At 33.9% G+C, this 18,159-nt stretch overlaps 1 protein-coding gene across 1 annotated transcript in view; it reads left to right on the forward strand.

The window, feature by feature from the left end:
* The first annotated feature begins 6,414 nt into the window (after positions 1-6,414).
* LOC145685907 (uncharacterized) overlaps positions 6,415-18,159 on the forward strand; it is a 58,063-nt gene continuing 46,318 nt past the window's right edge. Inside the window, exon 1 of the mRNA XM_081758663.1 lies at positions 6,415-6,821. Coding sequence (XP_081614789.1) covers positions 6,641-6,821 — 181 coding nt within the window. The 5' untranslated portion in view covers positions 6,415-6,640. The remainder of the gene's footprint in view (positions 6,822-18,159) is intronic.

Here is an 18,159-nt window from a genome sequence, read left to right on the forward strand (position 1 = left end):
TTTTTCTCAATTTTCTCGAAAACTACGCATGTGAATTCACCCTCAAGGATGCCGTTTTGTTCGGCCCGATGTGATCTATCAATTGATCTATATCTTATCTTTAAAATAATATTAACGTTAAGAACTAACCGTACTTTTGGGCTATATCTCCTTCACCATACTGGGGGCGCGGTGGCTCAGTGGTAGAGCGTTCACTTCCGGTGCTTGGGGTCCCTGGCTCGATCCCAGCTCGCGCCGCGTGGACTTTGTGGTGGACAAACACCGTGCTCGTGGGTTTTCTTGGGGTCTCCCGTTTACTTCCACTTTCTTCATTCTACCATTTCATTCATTTCTCATAATCACCATCTTCTTTAGCCTAACTGACATAATCGTGTGACGTAAAACTTAAATATTTCATTTCATTTTTTCCTTAACTGTACTGTGTACCTTCGCATTACAAATGTCATAGTAAAAAAAAAATAATAATAAAGCGGGTATATACGTTATTATCAGTTTAATCTCGTTACCAAAAACTGTTGATAAATTTTGTTCAATTGGAACATATTGTATATATATATTTTTTAATGAACTGTGTATATAAAAATGTGCACAGTTAAGCATGGAATTATATCTAGTGTTGAGTGTATCCTCCTAATGTTGACAGGACCATCGTGCCCCCTCCTAACAATGACACGTAAAGTTCTTACAAACAGTGTTTCTTTCAGAAAAAAAATGTTCCGGGGGCACACTTAGTATTCGGATTAACACATATTATTTTCACACGGTACTATCAGCGACGCAAATACGCTAGTTATTGCGCGGGTCAAGAACTCGCCTTAGCGCCTCCCTGACCAACCAAACCAAAACGCTTCTCCAAATATTTGTCCAATTTTCCTCCTTGTTAATCCGGCGCTCGGGGCACAAGCCCCGTTTGCCCCCTAGTTACGTCAGTGGATACTATTCTGTTCATTATAATATTATAGACGTATTATTTTGGTCTCCTCCGGTGGGGCACTCTCACAGTCAGAGCCTAAAGGGGGGGGAGCAGTATAACCCAAAGAAGTGTCTGGAAGAAACACTGATCACGCAAATATTACTGTTAAAAGGAACACTGAACACTCGAAATTTCTTGAAGTGTATCATGCACATTTAATTAGAAAAGAAGCACGAATGAAGTAGATTTTCTACTTGTTCAATACATTGAAGTTAAATAATGTTTCGTTGTAGATATTTCACAAGAATGAATTTAAATATATTTAAATATATAATATTATCCTGGCATTTTTTATATAAAGGAAGTCGTAAGGAAAAAAATGAACTACCAAACACTTTAGATGGCCGTTTAAAAGAGTATAAACTTTTTGACGCAACACTTTACAAATAACGTGTTCGCAGGTAGGAATTTCAGGGTGAGAAAAACTCAGGTAGATTTTTTTTTCACATAGACGAGTAACCCCTTTACAAGTGGTCTGGGCAGATGTCTTCCTTTCTGTTGATTTAAATGCAAATGATAACGTGAGATCACATGAGTCAGAAAAAAATACTGGCCCAAATTTTAAAAGTGAAAACATTCTTCTTTTATTGTGTTAAAATATTTATTAGACTTCTATGGAGTTCGTGTTGATTTTCTTGTAATCTTTCCAGATGCTCCGAGGGTGGTAGTATTTCAGTGTCGTTGCCAAGGATTTAATCTTCCAGATGAATAATTAAAAAAAAAATAAAGACGAAAATCTGATGTATTGTGATCTACGTTTTTTTTTTCTACAAAAGCGCAAAATACGCGTATGGTCAGCGTTCGCGTCTTCGGCGCAAGAGGCCCAGCTTGGATTCTTATTGGGAGCTCACGCGACTCGAATAAACACGTTAAGCTATATGCCCACTTCTGTAGCTTCGTTGTTGTAACGATTTAAATCTAAACAAAAACAACAGAGGCACTAATTTGGGAAGCGAAGGGAAGCTATAGTCCTATATAACTTGAAATTTACATTGGATGAAATAACACTTTGTTTTACCTCATGGTCCATTATAATGAACACAATTACACACGGGTATGAGCATATATGATATAGCTTCCTTGACGAAATCCTGGATTTACGATATATACATACACATATCAACATCAACCACTGTCAATCTTCTGCTAGATGAAGGCATTTCTATACCTTCTTCACAGGCTATCATGGTCTTTCTTTTTTCTTTTTTTCTTTCTCTTTTCTTTTTTTCTTTTTTCTTTTTGCATATTACTCTATGCTAATATTAGTTTTCATAACTTCACCTTCAGTAAAGACGTTTCCTACATTACATCTTGTTCTGGTATCCTATCAAGAATTGTTTTTGTCAACCAATCAGTACATATATTAATCGAATCCATTGCCATTAAAATACGCTTCCTTTTCGCGGTAAGGGTCGCGGTGTCTCAGTGGTGGAGCGCTCACCTCTGGTGCATGGGATCCCTGGTTCGGTTCCAGGATTCTCCTATTTCCTCGTTATTCTTCATTCCACTACTTCATTGATTCTCATCATCAACGTCTCCTTTAGCCCACACACATGCCAAAACCGTGGGACGTAAAGCACAAAGATTAGTTATTTTTGTAATAATATCTGTGAATACTGTCATTTTTCGTATATGTGTCTTGTCCTATCGTTGAGGGCAATTCCTAGCACACATAGAAAATATCTTCTTGCTTTATTGTGCAGTCTCCAGACGGTGAATGTCTGATCAACGAACTTAGAAAGTTTGTTACTAAATTCTCTCTCTCTCTCTCTCTCTCTTTGTGTGTGTGTGTGTGTGTGTGTTGTTTGCGGATTTTTCAATTTTGAGCTCTCCATTCGATAGAGCATCAAAAACTATCTAACAGAAGTGATGGGAGTTTTTCGCATCACTCTTACCGTTCTCGAGATATCTATCTATATATATAAAAGAGAACGTACAAAATCCTTTGTCCGCTCATCACGCTAATACGGCTGAACCAATTTCTTTCATTTTTGGGGGGTTATTAGGATTTGGACCCTAGATGGTTTTTATCATATCACTTTAATTTTTAATTACCAGTGTCTTGAGATAATTGACCATTCAAGTGTCCATAACGTACAAATCCTTTGTTATTAGTTCATCATAGGTAAAAATAAACGTATTTATATGCAACCCGCATGACCGTGTCACTCGGCGGGTTAACATAAATGACAGGCGATATACAGCGGAAAATAGCTTGAATCTTCTGTTTAAAATTTTTTAATTGATTTGCTTATTTTTACAGACACTTTTACAATATGCCAGCACCGGGATGACCGCAGCGAAGCGGGGCGGGTTAACATAAATGACAGGCGATATAATGTTAAGATTTACTGCAATCTTCTATGGTTTTTATCATATCACTTGAAAGCGAAAAAGTAAAAATTATCTAAGTAACAAAGTTTATTGCGTTCCGGGGTGACCGCAGCGAAGCGGGGTGAACGCTGCTAGTTGGCTAAAAAATGTTTCGATTTCGGGAGATTTATGGAGCCATAACTTGGGAACTGTAAGTCACAGAGAGATGATTGTTGCGAATTTTTCAATTTTGCGCCCTCTCTGTTGAGCATGTGTCTTCGTAAAACAACATATTGTAGAACGTTTTAACAGAAATCTTAAACAAAATATGCGTAAAAAAATTTAACACTCAAGGAAATCATAAATGGATAGATATAATTATATTGTAGGAATTGTTTAATAAGTATAATAATAAAGTACATAGAACAATTGGTATAAAGCCTGTAGAGGTTAATAGGAAAAGTTCGTTCTTTTTAAGTTCGTTCTGGCAATGCTCTTGGAGTATTCTCAGCTGCTTTTGTTATTGTTCACTCCCGATCCACATGTCGTGTAAGTATGTCTAAGATGGTCAGTATGCCGAAGAATATGAAGTGGTGATGGCCTACAGAACTCTTTTGCAAACTATTTCGGAGAAAAGTAATAGTAGATGGAAGATAAGCTTCAGTAACAGAGATTGCTGTGCATTAGGACGTCACCAAGGGCCATACACCTGACGGAACAATGAGCCTTAGTGTCGGATACTATGATCATGACATAACGTATTTCCGACGAATAGGAATAAAGTTACAAGGGATTGAAAATTTGATATTAAAATTCTTTTATAAGGTTGGACCAAATTAAATGCCCGCTTTGACGTTTGGTGGGAAACTCACCTTAACACCACAACACAGGTATGGACTAAGAACATTCGTCCAACGTCACAAACTCATAACACGCCCTACAAACAAGATAGTGTGCCCAGTTAGTCAAAGTTGTTAAATAGGGTCGCACGAAAGTGCATCATAGATAATACACAATTGTCAGAGATTTTTGTTCACGAATTCATAATGGGACATTCTGCACATTAAGTACCTGGCTACTTGAGGCAATCACAAAGCGTATTTATTGCTCATGTGTACGCTTGGAATACGCTGACCATGTATTTAAATGTAGTTGGCTAATCTCAAACGCGAAAGCAATAAAAACGCGGAGAAAACGTCAGCTCGAGCGTATTTGGTGCGTTTCGGAACAATAGACCGCCTGCTATTTAAAAGATTTCAAAAGGAAGGACAAAAAGGAAAGACGTGATGCCAGGCAAGGGGATTGTAGCATGAAACAGCTGCTTGGAAGAGGTTTGTGCAGAGTATTAGAACTCTGCTAGTATAGACCTGGACCTGGCAAAAATACCCGGAAACCCTGACTGGCTCACAATATGAAATACAACTCTGACAAAAGTAAAATTACTGAATAGCCACCTTGGTCGCGTTCGCTACAGGGGGTGACGCATCAAAAACGTTTTCTCAAATAGCCACTCTGTAAGCCTCAAAACACATTAACAGCATTTGAGCTAAAGGTAGCGAAAGAACGCATTATTGGTCGTTGATCTGTCGATTTCGTTCCGGTAATAAAGCATTAAAAAAAAAAAAAAAAAAAAAAAAAAAAACCTCGTGGGCTCCGATCAATATGTACGTATGAGCTCCTCAGGAACACCGTGGGAGCAGATCTTCGAAAAACTGTTTGAGCCAGTGGTGTCATTCGGGTCTTCAGGGGGCAAATCTTGTTGTTTAGAATTAACTATTTCAGTATAGTTGCAGTAGGATCAACATTTTAACTTCTCAATATTATTGAAAGGAAAAGTGGCACCTATTAGGCTTCAGTCTCATAGTTTGGTCTCTAATTCTTTCACTGGATCTATCAAATGTATAACTGTGGTAATTCTATTCAATTAATCATCTTTAGTGTTAACTTGACTAAACTATCTTCTTTGAAATAGCGAGATACTTTTAACAAGAATTTTAGGAATTATAAAAAAAATGGATCAAAAGATCGCGATCTAGGCCAAGAATTTAAGAAATGATCCAAAAAATGCATCAAAAGATTGCGATCTTGGCCAAGAATTTTAGAAATGATCCAAAAAATGCATCAAAAGATTGCGATCTAGGCCAAGAATTTTAGAAATGATCCAAAAATGCATCAAAAGATTGAGATCTTGGCCAAGAATTTTAGAAATGATCCAAAAATGCATCAAAAGATTGCGATCTAGGCCAAGAATTTTAGAAATGTTCTAAAAAATGCATCAAAAGATTGCGATTTAGGCCAAGAATTTTAGAAATGATCCAAAAATACATTAAAAGATTGCGATCTAGGCCAAGAATTTTAGAAATGATCCAAAAAATGCATCAAAAGATTGCGATCTTGGCCAAGAATTTTAGAAATGATCCAAAAAAATACATCAAAAGATTGCGATCTTGGCCAAGAATTAGTTTTTGGATCAGGGGCCAAGAAATTTTTGATAGAAATATAAGAAAATTTTTGATTGATTTTGATCTTTTAAAGCATTTTTCGATCAGGGGTCACAACATTTTTGAACGGCCCCTAAATCGAGTTTTCGTATTTTCTAGGGAATAAGCAAATCATACTGATATGAGTTAAGTGTTAGTTTTGATTTGGCTACACTATATGTTGTTCTCCAGATATAAGGCCTACACGAAATTTTTTTGACTAAAATATAATGGATCTTTTGGTCCAAAAATAAATTCTTTGAAGGGTAGGTTTTATGTTCAAAGTTATTAAAGCCATAGCTTCACTGTGGCTTAGAATTATTGCCCTCTACACAAATGAACAAGTAATTTCAGGAGTATTGCTAAATAAGGAAGTGAATAGGTACATCTGAAAGAACAAAACAAACCTCGGAGGAAGTACATGTAGAAACAAGCTTAGTTAAATACCATTACTACAAGAATGACAAGTAATTTTAACAACAATTGGGCTATTTTTTGTCCAATATTTCCCCTGTTATGATGGCAAGAATTGAGGCTACCATCTTATGAAATGTTTATGGAAAAACAGAAGCAATAGCTAGTTGAAACAACAAGAACTTGTTCCGTCACCTTTATATACTATGTATATATCAACAAACAGTTGTTAGTCAATTTGCGAGTGAACGAGAAGCGGTGTATGGCGGGAAAGTGGAGTAATACTACATTATTCCCCCCATTTTTCCTCTCGTACCTTCTTTTTCCACTTTCACTAGACGGCCAGCGCTTTGAGGCAAGGTAAGTTGGATTGGAAGGAAGTCCAATTCAACTGTGGTACACAGACACATACACACGTTCTTAACCTCGCTATCATCAGTTGGTTACGAAGCTAGCAACTATGAAGGTGTGGAAGATTGTGATCGCTGGAGGCCTTGTGCTTCAACTTGTGACGGAGCTTGCTTCGGCTCAAGAAGACAGTGTTTTCACTCTCCCAGTGCAACTTGTTGGTTTCCCTTTCATTATTTTAGCCGTCAGAGTTTCCAATTTCGTTAAGAAGCTTGCATATTCCCTCAGTCCCAGTAAGTACTCAAAAAAATTTCATTATGATATTGCTAAGCTAACCTACACTGTATATGCTTATAGCTACAATTACGTTAACCTTCCTAATGCTAAGCGGAGTCTAACTTACTTATTTTCAATGAAAATATATGAGAAAAACAGTACGTTTGAAAGTTGCCAATTTACGTTAAATTTTTTCATAAATATATTACTCCTACAATACCTCTATATGAAATTGCGAGCTTGGCCAACAGTTTTAGGAATGTTTCAAAAAAAAAAAAAATGTATCAAAAGATTGAGGTCTTGGCCAATAAAAGTTTTTGGATCAGGGACCACAAAATTTTTGAACGGCCCCTCAATCGCGTTTTCGTATTTTGTACGGAATAAGCACATCATACTGAGTTCACTGATATAGCTTGGGTTTGGCTACACTATATTTAGGCTTACAAGAAAATGTTTGATTGAAATATATTGGATCTTTTGATTTAAAAAAAAAAAAAAATGAGAGATATACGTAGCAATCGATAGATTTTATTGAGCTAAACATCCAGAAAGTGAAAGAAAACAAATTTCTTTATAACAGTGGCGGATCTAGAAAGTAAAAACTGGGGGAAAGGGCAGTCAGAACACAAACTATGAAAGGAATATCATGAGTTTATGCAAATCATTTTAATTTGAAATCTGTTTACGCACTTCGTTATTAGGAACTAGGAATATCTAATGTTCCAAAAAATTTCCAATAAAGAATAAAAGGTAACGCTTACTCTATATAAACTTTAAAAAATATATAAATAATAATTTAATTATTTTAGTCACTCAAATAAACTGGGGATAGGGCTAGGCTTTCCCCGACCCCGGCTTCCCCCACTGCTTTGTAAACCTAAAAGTTAATGCTGTACTAGAGTCATGCCTCTTATTGACATGAAACAGGTACTGAAGTATATGCTCGTTAAGTTCTTTCTTATGATAGATACTAGGACGACAACAATACATAGAACAGTTAATGAGATATAGCCTAAAGTTATTAACTCTTAAATTGAAATTTCTGTTTAACTAAAATATTGTCTAAATATAAGATAACAGACAATAGATCATATAAAGATGAACAAAACATACTTGTTAGTAAATTCTCAGAGTCCAGTTAGTTTCTAATTTTTGAGAAAATCAATAAAAACTAACTTTTTAGGGGCTAAAAACCCATCTGAATCGTTGCCCATAATAGTTGCGAGTTGTTATTTTGCTGCAAAAAATTTATAGGCCTAATTGTTTTCTGTATATATAGCAATTTACACTGTAAACTAACAGATTTCTTTTCATAACGGTGACATACATCCTCTTTTACGCTGATACTATTTGTAATGTTTTACATAATGCAGTTAATTATAGTATTAAAAATTAATACATACCTTACAGTTCACTTAAAAAATCCTAATAGCCTTTGGTGTCTGTCATACCTTTTTTTAAAAATATATATATATTTATTTAGGAGCTTGGCACCCCTAGGCACTTTTGCTGTCGGCGCCCCCAATAATGTTTCACCACCTCTTCGTCCCTCACTTAAAAATAAATCTTATATAAGTAAATTATGTTTAATTAGTGAATTTACAATTTATTACAGTTAAATACCAGTCACTAGATGCTACAGCTATAACGTACGTAACAAGAAAATAACAAATGGGAAATATGTTCTGAATTATTTTTACATTTCTTACGCTATCATTAAACATATCAGAACAGTAAAAAAAATGTTCATGAAATAGTATATTTTCTCTTGATCTTTTAACTTTTGTAGACACGCGAAAAAAGTTCTAACATATTATTTAGTTTTTAAATTTTGCGCCCTTGAAAATTTTGCGCTCTAGGCAGAGGCCTAATTGGCGTAATAGGAAATGCGACACTGTAAAAAATACAACAGTTATTTCTACTTTCAGTTAGTATAAATTTTTATTTCCCAGTTTCCTCAAACAAATGGGTTTTAACGAAAAGTATCTACGCAAATAATACATCTTTTCTTCAGATAAGTGAGCAATTAATAAGGTAAAATGAAATTTTTCCATATGATACCTACTTCATTCCTGAAATGTGTAAATGTACGCTCTTTATTACACATTTTTTTTTAAAGTTTTCATATCAATTTTTCAGGTAAGATATTGCAAAATGAATATTTTAGTGGATTCTTAGATGGCTCAATAGCTCGATAAAATTAAAGCAAATATAGGTACTTACTCTTTAGTTCTTTGAAGACTAAATAAGGACCGTTAGATAGAGACCTAAAACTTGCATATGCATACAAATCAGAGATGTGATCGTGAAATAGAAAAATAGTTGTGGAACGTTTTGGAATAATTTATACTAAAAGAAGAGAATTGAGTGAAGGGATACGCTCTTAGTGAGATGTTAGCAAAATTTTGATTGTATATTTCGATTGTTTGAATATCGATTAAGAACTTAGTACTTAAAGTAACTAAGAACAAACGAGTCAAACCTAACAAAACTTTGATCAAAATACCAAAACAAAGCAATATCATTTCCATTATATTATTAGTCTTTGATAGCTTTCTCAATTGCTGCAAAGAGAAGCAGACCGAAGAGAATTGAAACAAATGTAATTACTTTCTACTGTGATAAATTCTATAAAAAGGTGATCGACATTTTGTAAAAGTCAGACTAGTAAGAAACTCCTTTGACCAGACCAGCAGCGTGGAAATGAAGGAGGAGAAGTTGAAAGATCAAAAAAACAATTGAAGAGCATTAAATTAATCAAAGATAAATAGAAAAGGAAGTCTCAGCGGTGTGTGATTTAGCCGGTATACAAGTGTCATTCAACCGGTTTGACCGAACCAGTTGTTAAAAATCTCTCCGGTTTCAGGAACCGGTTCTTAAAAGTGTCTCTTCACCTTTAGATTCAGTACTTAATAAATATACAAAATTAATAAACAGAAAATTAAAATTAAACCTCTAGTACTAGTTTTGAAAATATACAAAGTATCAATATAAAGATGCTATGTTACTTAATCCTAGCCACTGTTACTAGTATCATAGGAATAAATAATAATAATAAGAAGAAGAATTTGAATTTGAATTTATTGATAGTAGTGACCACAGCCTAAGCCAAAAATGATCACAAATACACAAATAATATACAATGGAGGAATACATCAAAGAAAATACAAAATAAACAAATTGAAAAGAAATGATACATCAAAATATTTCAATCAGATACAAAATTTTATGTTATACATGAACTTAATACAAGCTTAGATACAAAGTAAAATTTCAACATTACCTCCATTCAAGTATCTATTAAATTGAAAAACTGTGATGCAATGTATAACAAAGTAAAATATAATGAACATGATTACAAACGTATATACATCAAACAAAAGATAATTGGAATTTCATAGACAATATACCAGATGGAACAACGGCGAATTTATATATTTACTTGATAATGCATTCTAAATATTGTTTTTTAAGCAGAGCAAAATTTACAGTGAATAGATCGATTTTCAGAGATTTTTTTGTTTACATCCTCTACACCAGTACGGTACTATTCAACCTTTTCTTCTCGTGTACCCCTAGACACAGTTCACCATCCAATTGTGTACCCCTGAAGCTGTTTAAAAGAAACTAAATAGAAATTAACTTATTAAAGTTAATACACACGTTCTGTTGATTAAAAAGGGGGACAAATAGAAACCCAACAAAAGGGCAATCAGTGTGTCAAGCAAAAGACTATCTACAGAGGGATGAAGTGCATATCCAGAAAAATTAACATGGGAAATTTGAAAACATATGGGAGACATCCAGTTCTACAGAGGGGGATTTTCTTAAACTATGATCATTCAACAAATATTGGAAATATATTTTAAGATTACGTACCCCCAGAAACATCCTCTCATACCCCTATTAGTACGCGTATCCCCAGTTGAATAGCACTGCTCTACACTAATAAATAGTGGAGTAAAAATTAATTTGTTATTACATAAAATAGATCGATAGTTCCTGGGGTTATGCGAAGGACCTCTAATATATAGATGTTTAATAAGGTTCACCCTAGAATGTATTACATCGTAAATAAAGCCTTATTTGCCTCAGGTTTCTCCTAACATCAAAAGAGAGCAAATCAAGCCTAGCGAGAATCTCCCTAATGGTTATCTCATTCAAATTAAATTTTAATCTAAGCCAGGCCAAGAAAGAGATTTGAATGGACTCAAGAATTTAAGCAATACTAACATAATAATAATAATAATAATAATAATAATAATAATAATAATAATAATAATAATAATAATAATAATAATAATAATAATAATACAATCATATAGTAATAATATTAACACCAACTCAACTTATACTAATCATAGAACCAGTTGTTAAATAATTTGAATGACGTCACTGATTGTGCGGGTAATAATACTTTTATAGAGCACAGTGAATCAAGTGATGCATGTAGGTAGATGTTTTGAATATATATTTGTTTCTACTTTTAAACAACAACAAGAAGAAAAAAACTTTATTAAAATGTAAAGTTGTTAAAGTAAAATAAATGTTATGTGTTTACTCTGGACTATTCTGAGAAATTTTCCAATTTTTTAAAACTTAGACTAAATCTTTATATTATATTCTTTTCCAACTTGAATTCGAATATGTATGAACCAACGACGCTCGAACTTTTCAAGGAATCGTAGAGAAAAGGGTTAAGAAAGAAAGAAAGAAAGCTATAGAGATTAGGAAGAGTACAGAAAATATTGAACAAAATTTGTACACAAATGTTTTCTCTTTATTTGTTCATGTAACATTTGTATAGAATTATTTCAACATTGTTTTTGTGTATAGTTTTTTTTTTTATCTGTACACTCAACAAATTTATCATCACCAAATGCATCAGATCACTAAAATTTGAAATACAAAAATTAATTTCTACCTATATAACCCTTTTGACAAGAATTTAGCAAAGGCTGTATATTTTCAAAAATTGTGCTATTTCAAAGACTCAGTATTTTATTTGTACCTAGGTAGGATTACAGCACACAAGGATTAAGATTAGCAATTATATTTTTGGGCTTTCGGCATCTATGGCCATGTTAATTCGTTACGTATGAGGGAATCACACTATTAAAGGAAAGGGAAGGAAAAAAGAATTAGGGAAGGAGGAAAGCGACTTGGGACCTATATATTAGGAACCATCCTGGCATTTGCCCGGTGTGAATGAGGAAAACCCAGAAAAAGCTCACTCAGGATGACTGGTCTGAAAAACACCCTTACACTTTTTCGACCGAATGTTCCCATCTTAGAGCAAACAAGAGGAAATTCATACCCAAAGTGGATAAAAGTGGTTGAGAATCCTTTCTCCGAAAATTTCCAAGTTTACACTTGTTAATGTGACAATATCAAGTTTCTCTAATAAGCGGTTTGTAAGGACGAATTTTGTCTCAAGTTCGAATATTTGTTTTTAAGGTCTAATGTAAGATTTTGATTCTTGTGGGGGAATCATTCTAAATTTGTGAAAATTTAAGATGTATATTTTTGCATGTCCCCTTTCCCCCTTGAAATGACACTTCCACTGCTGGATAAGGAAAACATAGGCCGATATATATTACTTATTGACTTTCAAGCAAATATGAACGTTTCTTTATCTTTTGATCCATTCGGTAAATCAACAACTGAGTTTCGTTTTACAATGTGAGATTACTGTAGACCTCCAAACTATGGACATTCAATACTCAAACTTGAAGTAGTACACCTATAACTACTAGTTGCAGTAAATTAATAACATCAAAGATAGAAGCTATTCTCGAACGCTGAATCCATCTACATATTAATATGTTAGGTTTATATGTTTGTGGCCAATCCAAGATCTCGCAAACCACAAGTGCTAGAAATGTGCCGTTTTCGCTAATCGATTCAAAATTTTGTGTAGATTTGCCAGTTTTCATTCGAATTAAACACAACTTTCTTACAAGGCTGTCTATATTCTTTATTATAAATTAATGAGAAATGTTACAGTTTCGGAAGTATATCACTTCCTTCTTGAGACTACTACTTGAGAGTTGGAGTAGTAGTCTCAAGAAGGAAGTGATATACTTCCGAAACTGTAACATTTCTCGTTAATTTATAATAAAGAATATAGACAGCCTTGTAAGAAAGTTATGTTTAATTTGGGTTTGAGATGGACACAAGGCCTTTTTATAGATATATCTATGTTTCTCATTCGAATTTCTTTTAAAATGTCTATTTTTCTATTCCACATTTTAAGCGTCGTTAGACCCTATTAATTTAATATTGCTACGAGAAGTTAAGATTGATACCCCTGTAAAAGGCAACCAGTAGAGGAGCTACGTATAGCGGGTTAATGGACATTTCAAACGCTTTGCTTTAATCTGAAGAATAAAACCTATTGCAAGCTGGCAACTTCGAAGACTTGTGGACCTACAATGAGGCTTACTCGGATGTGGAATTATAAGGGAAAAAATGCTTTGATATCATCTATCAGTTATCCAAGTTTGCCACAAAATCACCTCAACATTCTATATATTAAAATACTACATTTCTATGTTTGTCTATAGCAATTCACTTCCTTTGAGAGTCTTCCTGTCCTTCACTTGTGTCCGCAAAGGGACTTGTACAGATATAGTGAGAAGTGGGAAGGAGATTCACGCTCATATTGGAACTGTGCGGTGTGTAAATAGCTCAGGTTCAGGTTTATATATATATATATATAAACATTACTCGCTATCCCTGCTGTTTTTGCTCTACGATGATAAATGTTGACACTGAAAATCGTTAATTTGAACCATCTCAGGTTTAAATCGAGTTTTAATAGTAAAGGAGATAGAACCTACTGTTGGGAAGCTGAATCCACTACGAAAAACTGTTTCTCGATATCTCTTACGGTTTTTGCCCTAAGCAAATTAGTATTGAAACTGAAAGTAGTAGTAAGTTTCAAGCACTTCCCAATTTGGTAGAGTGTTGCAGTTTGTGATGATGTGTTCCATTCAGACCTTGAATCGATTGCAAAAAACCGCTTCTCATCAATATCTCTTACTTTTTTTTGTCCGGGTACCTGTCAATTAAAAGACGGACAAAGCCGTTGTATAAGACGTCCGACACTTATGCATACCGTAGCTTGGAAGTCTAAAACTTGCAATTTTCTTCTTCATATTCGTGTTTACTACTCACCGTAAAGCATAATCATTCTTATATACCATTCGCGTATGTAGCAAGCACATTTCTTTCGAAATCCAGCTGAAATAATTTAAGCCGGAAGTAACTTATATTTGACCTATCCACTGCGGGTTTATATTTGTTGATTTTAGCAGCATTATAGTTAATTTTTTAAGCAGAAAATAAATATGTATTTGCGTACGAAACGTACAGTAAATTGAAACTTTTGTGTGCTTTATCTGTGTAGATGCAAGTATTATATGTTGTTATCCAGATTGTATTATTATTCAGATTGATGAAAACTTGATTTAAAAAAAAAAAAAGTTAAGTGTAAACATTCATATTTTTCGTTACCTAATCATTAGCCGTGAAAAGTGAAACTTCAAGAATTGTCCTTAATAGTTACAAGTAAAACAAACATGTCTGCTTCCAGTATTCAATTATAAACGAAAATGGCTAATTAATATATAATTACTTACATATCTAGTTCAGATTAGATCTGACTATGCTTTAAAAATGTTAATTGGTATTCTTAAACACTTTCTTGCATATTGGTTTCGTTTTTTTTCTTTTTTTTTCATACAGTGATTAAAGGGCGACATTAAATATATGACCATATTTTCTTACAAATGCTGTTCAAGAGAGGAGACGAGGAATAAGGTCATCTCATTTGTAGAAGACTCGTTTCGTCGCGATTCTCTTTTCTTTCTTGTCTCGTCTCGATGCTTGAAAAAAGCTTTTTCTAGTCTCGTCTCGAAATTTTCTCGTTTCAGTTTGTTAATTTGTGTTCAAAATTTATGACCTGATATTTTTTCCTAAAATTTCATTTAGAAGTTATCAGAATTTTCCTGCGTCACGAAAAGCCCTCCAACAGGGATGCGCGCGAGACGAGTCGAGACAGAATTTTCGTGACAAAATTCGAGTCGAGACACGGCTCTTCCAATAGAAAAAGATACATTTTTCTAGTCGAGACACCACTTTTACAGGACATTTTCGAGACGAGACAGCCACAAATCTTGTCTCGTGCGCATCCCTACCCGCCAATAGTGTGATATAACAACATTTAGACCATATTTATTATTGAAATATATTGTGTAATGACTTGACTTGCATATCTGCAAAAATATTGATAAATGCTCTTCATTAGTTCCTACACTCACTTGATCAATGTATAGCTTTTATACTATGAATCGTGTAACAATAAAACAGTGTTTGAGATCTAATATTAGGATGAACTAATGTTGCCCACGTGACTTGTGAAATTTCTTGTCTCGTCTCGTCTCGTCTTGAAAATGAGACGAAAATTGTAGTTCTTTCTAGTCTCATCTCGAATTTTCAAATATTTATTTCTCGTGTCGTTTTCGAGACTTGGGCAGCATTATTCTCTACACACAAATACACAGCGCTCCCCAATCAGGAGATTTGTATAGAGGAGGTCTTCCTATAGTAAATTTGGGAGTCCCGCGTTTTTCATTTTCGGTGAGAAACGAATGGTTCGTATCCAACATATTGCATTTGCTACTGAAGTAGAACGTTTATTAGAAACCAATCTTCTTAAGAGGCGCACCGTGGTTTAGTAGTATGGCATCTTTCTCTCTCTAGTACGAAGGGTCTATGATCGATCCTAGAATATGTGAGTGTGGGGGGCGTCATCATCTTGTCCGCTTTCTCCCATGTGTTTGTATCATCAGTTTTAGTACAGAGTATATTCATTCCTATGTACTTTCATAGCCTACAGGCACACAATCGTAGGAGATGAACGGAAATTTTCATTTTATTTTACAAATTTTCCTAAATTTCTCTTATTCTGCACATTGACATGGATTAGAAAATCATAACATGTACCTGACAAAACAATAATTTATCCCCTCTTAAAGTTCAGTGTGAGCTATGGACATGGACATGAAAGAAATGTATAAATAGTATAATCTAGCGATGTATAACAAAGTATTTTGTTAAATCAGCGTTTATTTTCCAGAACGATTGTTGTTTTTTCAATTAAATTTTCTTCCTCATGTTTATATGTACCTACTTCTTTTCCTTCTTTTCCATCTCAGTCCTTTTATTTCCTTGTTTCTTAAGATAAACATACACTACCGTGTGTTTACGGACGTAAACATAAAATTCCTTGCGCTAGTCCTGTTAGCAGCTGTCAAAACAGTGGTGGATGGATGTTTCCGTAACGTACATCTATAATTTTCTTTACGCAGAAAAATTAAGAGCTTACTTAACAAAGAACAAAACACACTTGATTGTCCAGCATCGGTTAGATACAGAATCGAATACAGACAGTCAATTACGTAATTTACTAAATTATTGATCTGAACTCTTTATTGAGTTGGTGCTACATAGCATCCTGCTGAGACTTCTCCATAAGATTACTTCGAATAACTCTCAATAAAATCATTTCCAAAGTTTTAGTGAACTGTAACACGATGAATGTGGTTAATATTAAAATAAACAATGATAGGTTGCTACATTAGCTTCAGTCGTTTTTCTTATATTACACTGGATTGAAATTTAACAATGATTTCAGTGAGAGATGATAAGGTAGAACATTTACGATTATTTATTTTCATTTTACTTAAAAATCTTTTAATTAATACTGAACTGGTGGAAGGGAATTTACTCTTTCTCACATTACAAATAATACTCTAGATTATTTTCTATTACTAGTTCTGTGACCTCTGAATTACACTTGAGTGGCTCACATCTACAACAGCAAGGCTCGTGTGCGATGAAACATGGATTCGATCAGAGACCATATTGGTTTCGCGGTGAATAAACAAATTGGTGTGTTTTCATTACGTCTTTCCAGTTTGTCATCATTAATTAATAATTAACTTTATTCTCTTAACTCAAAGTTTGTCAACTTTTTTCCACTAGCGACACGCGCTGTACTGAACATCCACGATACACAATAAGGCAAAAAACCGAAAAATGTGTTCAAAACTACATAACTTTTCGAAAATTAGAGCTGGAACCCTAAACATTTTCACACTTGCTACTCTCACTCAGCGGATCAATGGTTTAGTCGGCCAAGCCAATTTCATCATATTGAAAAGTTGAAAATATAAAATAATGTTGTGGAAAATAGTGAAAATTGTCTTTTATTTCAAAATGAACATTTTTGGCGTTGTTGTAACACCTCCAATGTATATTAAAATTGAAAAAATTACTGGCCTAGAAAAATATTTTTTCGGTCACAAAATTAATATTAAATAACATAATTATGGAAAAAAGAAGAAAAAGTGTTATGCTTCTCTTTAAAACAAAGCATAAATACCTACTCGCAGATGTTCAATCATTTTTTTTTTCAGAAATATTAAATGACATATTAATGTAGCTAATGAGGTACACATATCTACTTCTTGGTGGTGTTGAAATGAACATTTCTGCATTTATATATATAAAAAAATAATATTTTAAAACCACAAAAGATAATGAAATATATTATGAAACGCAAGCAATGTTATCAAACCCATTTATTAAAGAAGAATTTTAGAAGTGATCCAAAAAAAAAAATGGATCAAAAGATTGCAATCTTTGCCAATAATTAGTTTCTGGATCAGGGGCCACAAAAATTTTGAACGGCACCTAAATCGAGTTTATATATATATGTATATTACGGAATAATACCATACTAAGTTAAGTGATAGTTTGGCTACTATATATAGTTCTCCAGATGTAAGGCCTACAAGAAAATTTTTGATTGAAATACATTGGATCTTTTGATAAAAATATGGACGTTTTAAGTTACTTAAATAGTTAGTGCTAATTGATCTAATGAAATCAAACGTAGTTCTGATCACTCCTTCGATATAATATACCAAATTTTCGGCATAATCATAACAATTTTTAACTGATCCGTTATTATCCAATATTTATTTATAAACCGGATTCCTATGCACCATTCTTCGCATCTTCAGGAAGAACGGTGCATGGAAATGCATCTCTACCTCCACTTCATTATTTACATAGCGAGAAACACAAACGAGCTAGCCCCTGTTTGCAGGATATTTCAGACTCTGTGTCCAAAAGTTGCAAGTTTTTGCACCTAATCACAGTAGAGGATCTTTATGCACATCTCAGGGTGATATTTAGCCTTGGAATGAACGAGGCACAAGGAGACTTAAAAAAAAAAAAAAAATGGATGGAAATCTTGTAACTCATAAACTTGGCAAGTTTTCT

This window comes from Thermobia domestica, chromosome 5, assembly GCF_964235325.1.
Source record: "Thermobia domestica chromosome 5, izTheDome1.hap1.1, whole genome shotgun sequence".
Classification (NCBI taxonomy): Eukaryota; Metazoa; Arthropoda; class Insecta; order Zygentoma; family Lepismatidae; genus Thermobia; species Thermobia domestica.